This window comes from Bos indicus, chromosome 12 (genome assembly GCF_029378745.1).
Source record: "Bos indicus isolate NIAB-ARS_2022 breed Sahiwal x Tharparkar chromosome 12, NIAB-ARS_B.indTharparkar_mat_pri_1.0, whole genome shotgun sequence".
NCBI classification, from domain to species: domain Eukaryota; kingdom Metazoa; phylum Chordata; class Mammalia; order Artiodactyla; family Bovidae; genus Bos; species Bos indicus.
In genome coordinates, this window is record NC_091771.1 from 33,606,354 (window position 1) to 33,622,643 (window position 16,290).

A 16,290-nucleotide genomic window follows, 5' to 3' on the forward strand; every position below is an offset into this window, starting at 1 on the left:
TTCCAAATGAATAACTGAAACAGAGAACAATAAGACTGGGCAAAAACAGGACAAAGAAGGCAACTGGCAGGAACCCTAATGTCCTAAAATTCAGTTCGATGGTCAAGGTCACTCACTAAATTCAGAGGCTAACACAGTAACAACAGATGAGGTTTAAATGCTTGTATTTTGGCTATCGCAAGGAACAAGCACTTTAAAGTATTACTCCTAGATTGTTTTAGATTGAACAAAAATAATTATTCTACATGATTACCAGCAAACAACTGAGTTCATTTTATTGATAAAGAACTTTATGGATAAAGTACCTTGTCTCTGATTTACATTGTATTTATTCATTTATCTATTTCCAGAAAAATGTGTGTGCACATATGAGAGAGAGGGGGAGACAGACGGAGAGGAAGGGGAGAAGAGAGAACCTGAAAAGAAGACAGAAAACAGAGGAGAGTTTGAGCCAATGAACTTGGAGACACTGAAACAAGGACGAGAGGGAGAAGAGTCTTGTAAAAATAACCTCAGTGCTGCTACTCTGGACAACCGGACATCAGTAAACACAGACTGAACTACTTCTGTCCCACTGTAGGGGTATTTCAGACATTGTGTGTGCACATTTTCTTCCCCAAAATACCATCACAAGCCTTGAGAGGCTGGTTAGCCTACAGACCAATTTTTCTGTCTTAAAGATTCCAAAGCAACAAATAAGTTGTAAGTTACAGTCAACACTATGTTGTTATTATCCGAAAGCAAAAACTTACAAAATCTTCTACAATCTCTTTGATGCCTGCGATTGTTAAAATAATGATCAATGGCACCAGGGTGGTGTATCTTCCTGTTGGAGATACATCTGGAATTTGCTGTAAGATAAAGAGACCAAAAGTAGGGACTGGGCACATTAAAATCCTCTCCATGAAAAAGAAAATACAGTACTCACTCCTCACTGTAGATCTATTCCATTTCTGTTGCAAAGTGATTACCTTATTTTAAAAATTAGCTAAGTGTGTTACATGTCTTTAAAATTTTACCCGACATCTCTGTGTTTGGGACAAAAACAGGGTTAAAGTGGGACCCCACAATCATGTTTCAACGCCTCTTTTCACAACTGCAATTCCCTCAAGCAAACACCTAAAGAACTCCACCTTTATGCAAATATCGCATTCATGCAAACAGTGACTGGATGAAGGAAGCAAACTTTACCAAGTATGACAACACTTTCTCAGTTAAGTGACCTTTCAGCAAAAGCTTATTTTCCATGCAATTAAAGCTATGAATTTTATATGAACCTCACCTGTAATAAGGCAATGAAGAGGAAGAAGGCATTGGCAGCTCTCCTGATCTGCTCGTACAAGAATCGAGGTAGAAACGTCACCACGCTGTACTTGGCCGTACTGTGAGGGCAAGCGACAACACTGCTATCAGGTAGAGACAGAAATTCTAAACAACGAAAACAAAGATTCCAAAAGTACACGAGTAACTATAAGAACAAAATATTTCAAAACTTGGGATAAGAACATTGCTGTGCTGGCCCGCTCCTACGAAGCTTCATAGTGTAAAAAGACACCTTTCCTAAGAACATCTTCTGATGTGATCTTGACTTTCAAACTTTGATGGATATGTGTTTGATTACTGCCACACGGTGTAAGCAGGGACATGAACCCACCTTCTGGGAGCCTCGGGCTGTGAACAGAATGTCTTTATCTTAAAAGATAAAGACATGTGTCAAAGATCACAAAACAGAAAGAGGCACGGGTTCCCAATGCAGTAAGATATGAACACAGAGAGGTGAAGCATCAGCTGAGAAACTCACAGTCAAGGGAGAATTATCACCTGGGATTGGTGATACACTAGAATTCTCATCACACAGTCGCTGATTCAATGTAGAAAGTCAACTCTGCCAAGCATGGTAACAGGTGCACGGTTGGCCATTTAATGTACCTCTCTGGGCACTCACCACAGACACTTTACCCCACTTCCACACACCCTTCACTCAGACACGTTCATCCACATCCCAGCTTCCCCGGCCAACGTCCTGTGCTTCCCTGCGGTGTCTCCAGGACTAAATGGTCCTACCCATCTTACCCTCCGTGAAGTCTGCTCCAGTTCGAAGGCTCCTCCCCCAAGTCACAGTGTGGTGTTTACACCTCTGTTTCATAGTCTCTGCTTTGCTTTGTATTATATTTATCTACTCCCAGAATAGACTATGGGAATAATAAGATTATTTACTTTATGAAAAAAAAAAAAAGAAATAACAAACCCAAAATGGGGTCACTTGTGCTCAGCCCACATCTCCAAACCAAGACTCAATGTCAGATCTAACGGATGAGTTTCAGCCTCTCTCAGGAATGTATTCTCAACCAGTCTGGAATCACCTGCTGCGCACTCACGAGGTAATCTGCCTGACAGACCCCTCCCAAAGGAAGGTGACCTTGTCCCTAACAACCTATTCTTTGCTAGCAGCCTCTTTGCCTGCTCCTATCTGCTTATAAAAGTCTTCCACTTTGCACAGCTCTTCAAAGCTCCTTTCTATCTGCTCAATGGAATGCTGCCCAACTCATGAATCATTGAATAAAGCCAATATGATCTTTAAAATTTACTCACTTGAATTTTTTTTTAAACAACTTCGACTTCGTATATTCCTGGCACGTAGCAGATAATCAATGAACCATAAAATAATGAAAAGGCCTGAACTGAAGATCTGAGGGATAAAATGAACCATGCCTCCTTTAGCTGCTCAAAGGCTCATCCATAAAAGTACCTGCCTAGGTCCTAGCTCACCTTCTGAAGCCCACTTTTATCTGAGGTACAGTCTCGAGAGATTTTCTAGGTTTAAAATACACTGATGCTGAAGCTTAAAGTCCAATACTTTGGCCGCCTGATGCGAAGAACTGACTCATTAGAAAAAACCCTGATGCTGGGAAAGATTGAAGGCAGGAGGAGAAGGGAACGACAGAGGATGAGATGGTTGGATGGCATCACCGACTTGATGGACATGAGTTTGAGCAAGTTCCGGGAGTTGGTGATGGACAGGGAAGCCTGGCGTGCTGCAGTCCATGGGGTCACAAAGAGTCGGACATGACTGAACTGAACTGAAAAGACACCTCAGTTAGAAGCACCAGACAGAAGAGCCAAGGGCTCAGAAAATAGGCCACCTGAAGCACAGGTACTCCTGAAAGACCTAGCAGTGACCAAACCTGGGAGGGCAGAAGGAAACATGAAAACGGACAACTCAAACAGCACAGCAGCCAGAGGCCATCTGATGGAGCTGAGAAGCGGCTCCACGGACCACCTGTGGCCACTGCCTCAGGCAAGACCAACAACGACAGCCTGGGGCTTCATTATACGGTGATTACTGTCGTCCTTGAGTTATCTTTAGCCTTCTTCTGCGCACGGTGCTGTGATATTGTGCTTCATCACAAGAAACATATATTTGGTCTTCATCCCAGTTTCTGGCACAGAGCTCCCAAAACCCTGGGGACTGCCACAGTGTTGAGACAGAGATAAATGTATCTTTTGTCACCTCAATGAGGTGACTCATGGAAAGCCCCTAGGATGCTGGCTGGTTGCCAGAGGAACCAACCACATGATCGGAGGGTTGGAAATTTCAGTCGTGCCCCCTCCTAAGAGAGACGAGGAGCTGGAGATTGATTTCAATCACCAACAGCCAATGATTCAATGATTCACTCAACTGTGTGTTTGCAATGAAGCCTCCGTAAGAACCCAGAAGGACAGGCTTTGGAGAGCTGGAGGCCTGAGGGCAGATCTGATGTAGCGATGCAGGTTTGTAGACCATCTGCTGGCAGAATTCCTTCTTCCTCAGTGAGGTGACTCTTTGTTCATTAATGCTGTCAGCTGATCTGACAAGGTCTGCCTACATTACCGTGGGTAATCTGCTTTATTCAAAGCCCGTCAATTTAAATGTAAACCTCATCCAAAAGGCACCTTGAAAGAAACATCTAGAGACATGTTTGGCCAGATATCCAGGTGCCATGGCCCAGCCAAAATGACATGGAAGATTAACCACTGCATGTATATCCTGATTCAGTGGGCTTCCCTGGTGGCTCAGACAGTTAAGAATCTGCCTGCAATGCAGGCGACATGGGTTCCATCCCTGGGTCAGGAAGATTCGCTGGAGAAGGGAATGGCAACCCACTCCAGTATTCTTGCCTGGAGAATTCCATGGACAGAGGAGCCTGGTGGGTTACAGTCCATGTGGTCACAGAGAGTCAGACATGACTGAGCGACTAACTTCCTGATTCAGTGGGTCTGACATGGGTCTCAGATTTTGTATTTCTAAGAAGTTCCCAGGTGAGACCAGAGCTGCTGGTCTGAGGACCACAGTTGGAGTGGCAGCTACCCCTGAGAAGCTAGATGTATTCAAATCTCACATTTGAGTTCAGTCCAACTGAACATTACATGATGTAATGGGATGGGAGATCTTTACCATCACTGCCCCGGGCGAAGAACATGTACAGGATGACCTGGGTGAAGGAAGAGCTTCCCAGCAGAAGAGTCTGTCCACCGGGTGAGCTCACTGACCCCACCAGGCTCCCCCTCAGTCTGCAGGTGGAAGCACCCCTGAGAACCTGGCCCAGCGTCAGCTGCCAGCAAATCTCAGGCACTGAGCGAGTCCGCAGGGCCTGGGGCAAGGGGAGAAACGACTAGGAGAAAACAGAACCGTACCCTGTGGTTCAGTCCATCTAAACACCAGTGTTTCCTAAAATCAGGTGACATGAAGAATGACCAGGGGCTTGACAAAAATCCACCCACCCACCCACGCATCCATCCATCTATGCACAGGTATGTCCCGAACCCCATCCATGTACCAGGCACTGGGCCAGGCACTGGGAAACCGGAGGGTCACAAAAGCATAGTCTCGAGGGAACTACATTCTAGAGGAAAGTGAGATTTAAAAACCAGTGCATGGCAGGATAGATGGAGGAAAACAGACCAGGGATGGAGGGCGGGGCAAGAGGTTGCTTTCAGTGGTGATAAGGGACCATGTCGCTAAGAAGGTGACCTGTGAGCAAAGGCCTCTCTGGGGACCTGACTCAGCAGGGCAGGAACTTGGCTACATGTGCGGTGGACACAGGCCTTGCAGAAACTCTTACAATCTGGTAAGTGTGGGAAACAACCCATCAGAAAATAGGGCCTGGAGAAATGTAGGTCGGGGGCTCTCCACCCATCACAAGTCACAAGCACTTACAGAATCTGACCTCCAGAAGGCAGCCCCAGGACCAACCCTGAAATGATGTCTGAGTGCAAATTTTCAGCTGGGAGAAAAATTCAAGTTGATTTCCAAAGACAAATCTAAAAATTCAACAGCTGCTCAAAGTGTAACTTCCCCGGATAATAAGCCTCCAGAAACCCAGGAACCAAACTAGCGTACACTCTACGTGTGAACAGTAAACACACACTGGGGTGTTTTCCTTCTCTGGCCCCACACAAATAAATTTCTTGCATGAGCCTAATGTACCCGAACTGTTCGACGTTTACTGGAAGAGCAGGAGCCCGTTTAAACCCCTTCACCCCTTTGAGCTGGCCAGGGGCTCTAAAACCCTGTTCTGGTACACTCCACTCTCCCCAGCTCCCTGCAGGAGACCTTCCACCTTTCTGCTCTCACATACTCAATGAGAAAGAAGTTCCGAATTACCAGAGGAAGAAGACGTGTCCTCAGACAGTCATTCATGTCCTCATAAACAGCTTCCTTCATTTACCCCTTCATTCATTTATTCCACTTATTTCAGCTTCATTCATTTATTCCATTTATTCCATGGAATGGTCTATGGGATGCTCCAGGCCAAAATACCAGAGTGGGTAGCCGTTCCCTTCTCCAGGGGATCTTCCCCACCCAGGGATCGAACCCAGGCCTCCCGCATTGCAGGCAGATTCTTTATCAGATGAGCCACCAGGGAAGCCCAATAATACTGGAGTGGGTAGCCTATCCCTTCTCCAGCAGATCTCCCAACCCAGGAATCAAACCAGGGTCTCCTGCATTGTAGGCGGATTCTTTACCAGCTGAGCTATCAGGAAAGCCCTATTTACCCCTTAGGAGTCCATTATTCTCTAACCCAGACCACTCTATGCAAAGCCCCCAGGAGACCCCCTGCCACTCTCATTGACACCTGGCCTCACCACACACCTAGGACTCACCCAGAAGGATGTGCCAATGGACGGCCAAGCCCACCGTCCTCTCCCCTGGATGGGACTCCGGATGTGTTGTCAACCACCCCTCCCAAATTATATTCTGGAAATCTCAAATGCAAAAATCCCTCTTAATAACCAGTGCCCATTCACATGAATATAAGACCACCTCACTAGAAAGTTTTACCTCATTTTACTAAACTACTAAAATTTTACCAGTTGCACATCAGAGGTTAATAAACTCATTTCAAAATGTTGACATGCTTATTTTCAACACTTCTCTGATTTTTTGGTCTATAACTGGGAAACAAGTACTAAATACTGCCTGGCCTCATGGCCTAGACCAGAATATAGTCATGAAACCAGCAGTGCTATTAGTGCTATAATTATTTATAGCCTTTATTATAGATCATGCCAGCTGAAAGATCAGCCTAATCTTTATAACACACATCCACTAAGAAAAATGGGTTGAATTTTAATCAGCTTATAAATATACTTTTGAAAATTAGATACCTTAATATTTCCTATTAGACAGCATGAGAGTCTTGTTCCTTTCACATTCCTAATTTGGTTTTCTTTACTCAATACATTATTCAATGAATAGCTTTGGCCATAAAGCAATTTATTTTGCGTAGAAACATGGGCTGAGAAGAAGATAATAGAGAGAAGATAGCATCTTGAGCATGGTACTTGCTGCCAAGCAAGTCTTTCAGTGCAGAAAACTCTTAGGTAAGCATTCTCAAAGGTCGGACGTTAGATACTGATGGCTAACATCTTTAAACACAGCGCCGTGAAAGAGTAGGTTAGATTCATCTGCTTTAGAAGAAAACGTGTGAACTTTATGATGTAAAATCAAATGGAAAGGAGTTCTGACACTCATTCAATTTTACATCACAAATCTCCAAGGATCCTTTTCCATGAGAATTCTCATCTTCAGTAAAAAAAAAAAAAAAAAAAAAAAACAGCAGATACTTATGAAACCATCTGTCTTGAAGGCAGGTAAGCACAGAAGCAGTCACAGTTGAGGCCCGATTCTATCCCTGGGCCACAGAAAGAAAGCAATATGGGTCAGTCCACTGAATTACAACACCCTTGGCCCTTTGCTCAGAATTCAATATATTCTTTCCAAACCCAGGGCAACAAGCCCTCTCAGAAGGGAAGGACTAAGGCTTCCCTAGATGTCAAACAAGGTGTGACCTGACTCTGAAATTGAGTTATAAAAACAAAAGCATCCAAGTCCACCGTGCACATCTCTGCCCTCAGTCAAGGGGGCAGTGGTGCTTCGGGGTGCAAGGGGAGGGCACGGTGGCCAGTCCAAGAGCCATTTCCCGGTGGGCAGAGTCTGGGAGCTCCAACAGCGAGTGACCCCTACCTGGGGACCAGGAGGAGGTGGGATCAGGGTGCAAGACTCACACACAAACCTCACTCAGGGTGGGTGTAAAGCAAGTCTGTCTGTCCTTTATTACTGTGTGTGTGTGTGTGTGTGTGCATGCGTGTGCATGCACGTACTCAGTCATGTCCAACTCTTGTGACCCCATGGACTGCAGCCCGCCAGGCTCCTCTCTCCATGGGATTCTCCAGGCAAGAATACTGGAGTGGATTACCATGCCCTTCTCCAGGGGATCTCCTGACCCAGGGATCGAACCTGTGCTTCTTGCGTCTCCTGTATTGCTGGCAGATTCTTTACTGAGCCACCTGAAGCTCTAGTTTATTTTTGTCAATTTCTCACATAATTGCCAAACTTAATCCAAATGTGCAATTTTAGTGACAGATTTCCTTTTGGGTTCTGTGCAATTTCTTACATGCAGGGTGAGCTAAGGATACAACTGCACTTTCCAGAAGTGAACACACCCATGGAGGTGACTGCCTGAGATTTAACACAGAGACATGAGGGGTGTCAAGTCTCCATGAGTGGATTCGAGAGCAACAGTGGCCCAGTCTCAAGGGGACCTGGCTTCTGACACCCAACTGTGAAATGGACACACACCTGTTACACTTCTGCCTACTCAGGCACCATTAAAATAGTAGGAAAGAATGCCATGTGTTTAAAATTGAGGAATGAAATTAGCAGCTAAGGTGATTTTTTTCCCCTGAAATAGACTGCTTTCTGCTTCTGGCAAAAAAAGACATCTACTCTCCTCTATGGAGAAGGCAATGGCACCCCACTCCAGTACTCTTGCCTGGAAAATCCCACAGACGAAGGAGCCTGGTAGGCTGCAGTCCATGGGGTCGCTAAGAGTTGGACACAACTGAGCGACTTCCCTTTCACTATTCACTTTCATACATTGGAGAAGGACATGGCAACCCACTCCAGTGTTCTTGCCTGGAGAATCCCAGGGACGGGGGAGCCTGGTGGGCTGCCGTCTCTGAGGTTGCACAGAGTCGGACACGACTGAAGCGATTTAGCAGCAGCAGCAGCAGCAGCAGCAGCACTCTCCTCTAAGATGCCTTCTGAAAATGAGCCATGATTTGAGAGGGATCTACAGAGGGACTGTGGCCTCCCGGTCCCAAAGAGGATCAACCCAGAGAGAACACACCAAGAAAGACTGCAATTTCAATGAGGCAAAATCAAAGAGAATATTAAAAGCAGCAAAGGAAAGGCAACAAGTTACATACAGGGCAACTCCCATAAGGGGATCGGGTGACTTTTCAGCAAAAACTCAGCCGGCCAGAAGGGAGTGACACAATATATTTCAAGGGATGAAACCTACAACCAAGACTACTCAATCCAACAAGGCTGAATTCGGATTTGATGGAGAAATCAGAAGTTTTACAGACAAGCAAAAGCAAGGAGAGTTCAGCACCAAACTAACTTTATAAAAAATTGTAAAAAGAACTTTTCTAAGCAGAAAAGGCCACAACTAGAAATATGAAAGTCACCAAAGAAAAAATTATTAGTAAAGGCAAATATGAAGCTGAAGTGCCAATACTTTGGCCACCTGATGCAAAGAGCCAACTCACTGGAAAAGACCCTGATGCTGGGCAAGACTGAAGGCAGGAGGAGAAGGGGACAACAGAGGATGAGATGGTTGGATGGCATCACTGACTCAGTGGACATGAATTTGAGCAAACTCCGGGAGACAGTGAAGGACAAGGAAGTCTGGCATGCTGCAGTCCATGGGGTCGCAAAGAGTCAGACACGACTCAACAACAACAACAAAAGGAAAGTACACCATAAAGGTAATAAATCAGCCATATATAAAGCTAGTAGGAAGGTTAAAAACAGTAGTAGTAATGTCTAGATCCACAATAATTATTAAGGAATACACAGAAAGATGTAAAATAGGTTGTCAAAACAGTTCACCTTAAGCAGTATTACACATCAGTTATATCTCAGTACAGATGGAAGAAAAAATAAAAACACTTTAAAAATAAGGTACAGTGAGAGGCTGCAAAATATATAATGTTCTGAGGGAAAAATAAGAATTGATATGCTAAAAAAAATTCCAGTAGGAAAATAACCCAGGAAAAGTAAGTTGCATTAGAAAAGAGACGAACATGATACACTACTTCACTAATTCATCCCAAAGCAAGTGAGTTAAATATCCATCTACAAGAGAGTTCAGAGAGATCTCTTCTAACTCTAGTTTAGAAACATAGTTGCTGCTGCTGCTAAGTCGTTTCAGTCGTGTCCGACTCTGTGCAACCCCATAGATGGCAGCCCACCAGGCGTCCCCGTCCCTGGGATTCTCCAGGCAAGAACACTGGAGTGGGTTGCCATTTCCTTCTCCAATGCATGAAAGTGAGAAGTGAAAGCGAAGTCGCTTAGTCGTGTCCGACTCTTATCGACCCCATGGACTGCAGCCTACCAAGCTCCTCCATCCATGAGATTTTCCAGGCAAGAGTACTGGAGTGGGGTGCCATAGAAACATGGTGGAAACCACCAAAAGATTTAAAAAACAGTGGTTGTCTTTGGTGAAGTAGAATGGGAGAGATGAGGCTGGAGGTACTGATTTTCATGCTAAGCTTCTACAGCATTTGAACTTTTAACTACCTTCATGTATTGCTTTATTAATAAACATTTTAAATAAGAATAGTACCCAGATGTAACTGTCAAGGGACTATCGGTTCTTCTGTTTTAAGCTAATTTCAGGAATGGTCGCATATAAGGAGCTGCTTACTAGAACATGAAATCAGGCTGAAGACCTAAGTTATTCACATAGCACCTCCCAGCAAAAAAAACTCTATTGACACTCATCTCTGACAATGATTGCTATGGTCACTCTCTTCTGCCGGCAGCTTCTGGGCCCCTGGTGAGGGATAAAAGAAAGGGATTTCTAACCTGCCCTCCATGAGCCTAATGAGGAGTAGACATCAGCCCAGAAACCCAGGTACAAGGTGTTTTTCCACCCGTCCCTTTGAGAAGAGCAGTCTGGCTTTCAAGATGGGAGCCTCCACCCTGTAACTCAGACCACAGAAGAAACAAGAGTAAAGTTCCTCCCCCTTAAATGGAAATCATTTATTCTGGAGAGTATTGAGCTCTTCCTCAGTTCCCTTGCTTCCTGTCATCCTCTGCCAAGTTCCTAGAACATCTTTCTTTTTCTCAAACCACATCCTTCTCTTCAGAGCCAACAGCCCAAGGGGTCATCTTCCCTGCAAACTTTTCCCTATGCATGCCTTCCCAACACAATCACTTAAGCTGTGTGTGTGAGTTGGGGGGGCGGGTGTTGGCGGTGAGGGCGGGTGAGGGGGGGAGAGATAAAGCAATTCCCTCTTAGCGGTGGGCTCTATGAGCCACATCAAAGACCCACTCCCTTAACCACCTGTGCTTGCCTTGCAGGTGGAGAACTCAACGCACCCCGCACACCAGCAACGCAGCGCCCTCTGCTGACTGATCATCACAGCGGCGTTTCTGCCGGTAAACTTCACTGCTCCATCCAGCCTGAGCCAGACCTGGGTCCTCAGTCATTTCCTAACAAAGCCTCAGAGGACCAGTATTTAATGAAGAACGTTCGTGTTTTATTTAATTTTAATAGTTTGTCCATGTAAATTCACTGGAGAAGTCTCTGGAGAGTTCCTTGGACAGTAAGGTGATCAAACCAGTCAATCCTAAAGAATATCAACCCTGAGTAAATCACTGCAGACAGTGACTGCAGCCATGAAATTAAAAGACAACTGCTCCTTGGAAGAGGTGAGTGAAAAAGCTGACTTAAAACTCAACATTCAAAAAACTAGGATCATAGCATCCACTCCCATCACCTCATGGCAAATAGATTGGGAAACAATGGAAACAGTGACAGATTTTATTTTCTTGGGCTCCAAAATCACTGCAGATGGTGACTGTAGCCATAAAATTAAAACACTTGCTCCTTGGGAGAAAAGCTATGAAAAACCTAGACAGCATATTAAAAAGCAGAAACATTACTTTGCTGACAAAGGTCCATCTAGTCAAGGCTATGGTTTTTCCAGTGGTCATGTATGGATGTGAGAGTTGGATTATAAGGAAAGCTGAGCACCAAAGAATTGATGCTTTTAAACTGTGGTGTTGGAGAAGACTCTTGAGAGTCCCTTGGACTGCAAGGAGATCCAACCAGTCCATCCTAAAGGAAATCAGTCCTGAATATTCATTGGAAGGACTGATGCTGAAGCTGAAGCTCCAATACTTTGACCACCTGATGCAGAGAACTGACTCACTGGAAAAGACCCTGATGACCCTGATGTCAGGAAAGATTGAAGGCAGGAGGAGAAGCAGGCAGCGGAGGATAAGGTGGCTGGATGGCATCACTGACTCAATGGACACGAGTTTGAGCAAACCCTGGGAGATCATGTGAAAGACAGGGAAGCCTGGCGTGCTGCAGTCCATGGAGTGGCAAAGGGTCAGAAACGACTGAGCAACTGAACAATTATAATATTTGCTTGCGGCCACTAAATATTTTAAAAATAAACTATTCTAGTTCATTCCTGAATGTGAATTTGTTAGTCGTGTCCAACTCTTTGAGACACTATGGACTGCAGCCCGCCAGGCTCCTCTGTCCATGGATTTCCCAGGCAGGAATAATGGAGTGGTTTGCCATTTCCTTCTCTAAGGGGTCTTTCTGAACCAGGGATCAAACCTGGGTCTCCTGCATTGCAGGCAGATTCTTTACCATCTGAGCTCTAAGCAATCCTAAAATTTTTTCTCATCTTTTCATTTAATTTACTTATTTAAATATTCAGATCCAGATTTTGTGGGATTGAGAATATGATTTGTATATAATAGGCATACAACTTGAGAATATCAGTTTAAAAAAAAAAAACACAAAATTACTAGAACAAAACAAAGTACAAAAATGAATACTTATTTAGAATGAGGGGGGAAAAGAACCACCAAATAATTCATGTAAGCTGGTATATACTACACTAACATCCAGAAAACAATGTTTTTTTAATTAAATATGTGGTATTCTATAAAACTTTTCCCCATATTTCATTGCTTGAATTGATTCTTGCACAACAATTTTATAAGTTTTTATAGAAAAAAATATAAAAAGAATTCATTCTTTCCTCTCATATGGTTATTTTTCATTGATCTTTCAGCAATGTTGCTTTCAGCGTCGTAATTCATGAACAGCTGTGCCATGTAAATTTTTACGGTTGGTGTCAAATCGAGAGATATTTCCATCAAATTTCTTCCAGAAATTTGGATGTCGGAGGAAGGTGTCCAAAAGAAAAAACGGGAAGACAGAGGTGACTGCTTTTCAAAACAATTATAAAAATGTCAAAAGCTTCAGATCAGATTTGGTCCTTCTGTTTTCAGTTTTCTGAACACAGATGAAGGTCCTCTGAACACCAGAAAAGCAAAGCTCTTCTAAAAGCCCACAGATACCAGAGTCCCTGCCCCTCAAAAAATGAAAGCAAAGAAACAAACAGAGGCTGAGCCCTCCCTTTTCTCTTGTCACACCCACCTTTCCCATCCATCTCTGCCAAACCAGCCTCCATACCCTCTGCAGCGGTGGTTTGGTTCCCAGGAAACCTAATTAAATGTTTATTCATGTTTCAACCCTCTGCAGTGGCAGGAAAGTCAAAGCTTCCCCCACCCACAAAGCCCTCTACCACACCCAGAAGTCACTGCCTCAGAGCCAGGCTGGTCTCTTTACTTCATTTCAGCTTTCTTTTTCAACAAAGGTTTAAAAAACACTAATGCATGTTACTCCAGGAAGCAAAGCCCAGCAGACCCTCCACTGTGCAGTGACCCACGTGTCCACCTGGGTTCTCTGGGCCCCTCTGGAAGGGACAGCTCCCTCCCCAGCCTCCAGGGCCCTGCTCCTGCCCCTCCCACTCCCCACAAGCCCCGCCCCTTTCCTCCGAGGCTGTGCCCCGCCCTCTACCACTCGGGTAACTAGACTTGTTTCACCGGGGATCTCCAGCTCACCAGCTGCCCCAGCTCCTCAGGCTCCGCCCTCCCCATACTCTCTTGGGAATGGATGGCTCTCCCATCCTGTCAAGTCCACGGTCGGCCCCTTAACCCCCAGTGCGTCCTCCAGGACTTGGTACCATCAGAAGTGCCAACATCTGATGTATACCATCCTCTCCTCTCCCTCACTGCTTAAAACTCTGCAGCAAGATCTATTTTGATGTAAAATCCCTTCAGAGCTTCTCCCCTTCATCAACCTCTCTTCATCGACTTATCTCAGAGGAAGGGGTTCCTGCACACCTCCCTCCCCAGAGGGCCTCTTCCCTGGAGACCACCTTCCCTCCTTCACTGATGGGCACTTAGATGGGACCCTCTCTTGCTCAACGTCCTTGAGCATCTGTCCATTCACTTCCATGTCCACCTCCAGCCCTGACCTCTACCACAAAAGCCCTCCTTGGACCAGCATGTTCTCTTCTGGATTCACCTGCCTGCCCATCCCAGACCTGCCAGGCCAGCGCTGATGGTCCAAGCTGACGGCTCCGCCTCCCATCACCCACTTGGTTAGTACTTTCATGATGAGCATCAGCAACCACGCTTGAGAGTCCAGAAAAAAACAAGAAAGCAAAAACAGACAAAACAAACGGAGAGGTCAAGTGTCTCTCTGTGAGGAGTCTGTCACTTAGAAAAAGTAAAAACTAGTTCACAAGCAACAACACAAACATGAGCAAAAAGAAAGCAAAGGCTGTTCTGTTCCACCAAAATCAAGTCTGACGCCAGAACAATCAGTAAGCATAAAGCAGTGGGCTTCCTAGGTGGCCCAGATGGTAAAAGAATCAACAGGCAATGCCAGGTATGATCCCTGGGTCGGGAAGATCCCCTGGAGAAGGGCATGGCAACCCACTCCAGAATTCTTGTCTGAAGAATCCCATGGACAGAGGAGCCTGGCAGGCTACAGTCCATGAGGTCACAAAGAATCGGGAATGACTGAGGAACAAACACTTCAGAAATAGCAATTAGAGCCAAGTCACCACCAGACCAGCATGGTAAATTCTAGGTACTGACACAGTGTGAAACAAGTCAAGCAAAAATCCTGAGCACGTTGACCAAAAAATCTGTGACAGGAGGAGACTGATGATATTATCAGACTAATTGGATAGGTAAGAACATAAACAGTGTTCCCCAGCCTTTTTGGCACCAGGAACCAGTTGCGTGGAAGACAATTTTTCCACAGATGGGGGTGGGGGAAGGCTTTGTGATGATTCGAGCACATTACATTTACCAGGCACTTTGTTTCTATTATTAATACATCGGCTCCACCTCAGATCATCAGGCATCAGATCTTGGAGTTTGGGGACCCCTGATGTGAAAGTGTGAACAAAGGAACTCCAGGATCTACAGAGAATCTATTTCCTCCCAAGTGCAAAGGGAGACCTGGGCACACCTTTCTCTCCTAGTCTGAGGGAACAAGAAGGAATCCACAACATGCCCACGGGCCAGCTGCAACGTCTGCCAACGGGCAAGAGAAACCAATCCCGCCCATCTCCAGTGCTAGGGATGGCAGGTGTGGGGGGTCACAGCAGAAACAGGTTCACAGGTCACACCAAACGTGTTCCCCCAGTGCCAGGCCACAGGTTCTGCATCGAGTCGCCACAGATCACAGGTGAAACAGACCTTGAAAGATCTCCTTTCAGCCCCTCATTTAACACAGGAGGAGACTAAGGCCCGGAAGACAGAGTGCTGTGGCCAACTATACCTGCACAGGTGCAGGAGATGGGGTCCACGGTCAAGGGCAGCGAGAGACCAGGATCGGGCCAGCCTGCATCCGGTGGGTCACACACCCAGAGGACGCGAGGTGTAACAATCCCCTCCTCTGTGTTGCAAAATTACTTTCAGTAACAATCATAAAATTAAAACATACAAAACTGACCAGGAAACAGACAGGAAACATTGTCATGATCAAGTTTTATCTAATCATGTCTAATTTTGGTACTAAAATGATAGCACCAAAAAAGCACAGCTATTCATTCAATCATTTTTATATCTACATGGCAGCTTGAACTTGAATCCTTCGGTTACAGGCTGCTACAATATTTACATCCATAATTGTCAAGTAACTCACAGGTGAAATTTAACTGGAATGTCTGCAAAAAATGCAATTTGGACAACTACTAAATCATACCACTAATGTAAGGTTTCTGTTTTTCTTGATTTGGTCTCCAAATTTTCAAACAATGAATAATTATGAAAAAGTCTCAACTGTAAGATTTTTATTAATTTAGTCTGTATGCAGTAGATGGGGGCCAGAGGGTTGCCTGGGACTGCCCCTAGTTGATCCCCCATGTCAAAGATAATAAAGTAATAAAAAAAAAAAAAGTGCTAGCCTGGAACATATATGTGCATGCATTTTACACATATATTGGGTTAGCCAAAAAAGTTCATTCAGATTTTTCTATAATATCTTACGGAAAAGCCGAAACAAACTTTTTGGCCAACCCAGCCCAATACAATCTTTAAAACTAAATAATCATCACTGCAAGAGAGTCCAAAATGCAGTACTTGCGTACAGTCTCAAAAATGACAAAATGATCTCTGTTCGTTTCCAAGGCAAACCATTCAATATCACAGTAATCCAAGTCTATGCCCTGACCAGTAATGCTGAAGAAGCTGAAGTTGAATGGCTCTATGATAACCTACAAGATTTTCTAGAACTAATACACCAAAAAAAAAAAAAAAAGATGTCCTTTTCATCATAGGGGACTGGAATGCAAAAGTAGGAAGTCAAGAGATACCTGGAGTAACAGGCAAATTTGGGCTTGGAGTAC

The 16,290-nt window shown here is 44.8% G+C and overlaps 1 protein-coding gene across 2 annotated transcripts in view; it reads right to left on the bottom strand.

Moving 5' to 3' along the window:
- The window catches only part of LOC109567044 (phospholipid-transporting ATPase IB), a 495,212-nt gene that overhangs the window by 395,844 nt on the left and 83,078 nt on the right, over positions 1-16,290 (bottom strand). For both annotated transcript variants that reach the window (XM_070800266.1, XM_070800264.1), the window contains exons 3-4: positions 1,283-1,382; positions 753-851 (exon numbers count right to left, since the gene is read on the bottom strand). In XM_070800266.1, coding sequence (XP_070656367.1) covers positions 753-851; positions 1,283-1,382 — 199 coding nt within the window. The remainder of the gene's footprint in view (positions 1-752; positions 852-1,282; positions 1,383-16,290) is intronic.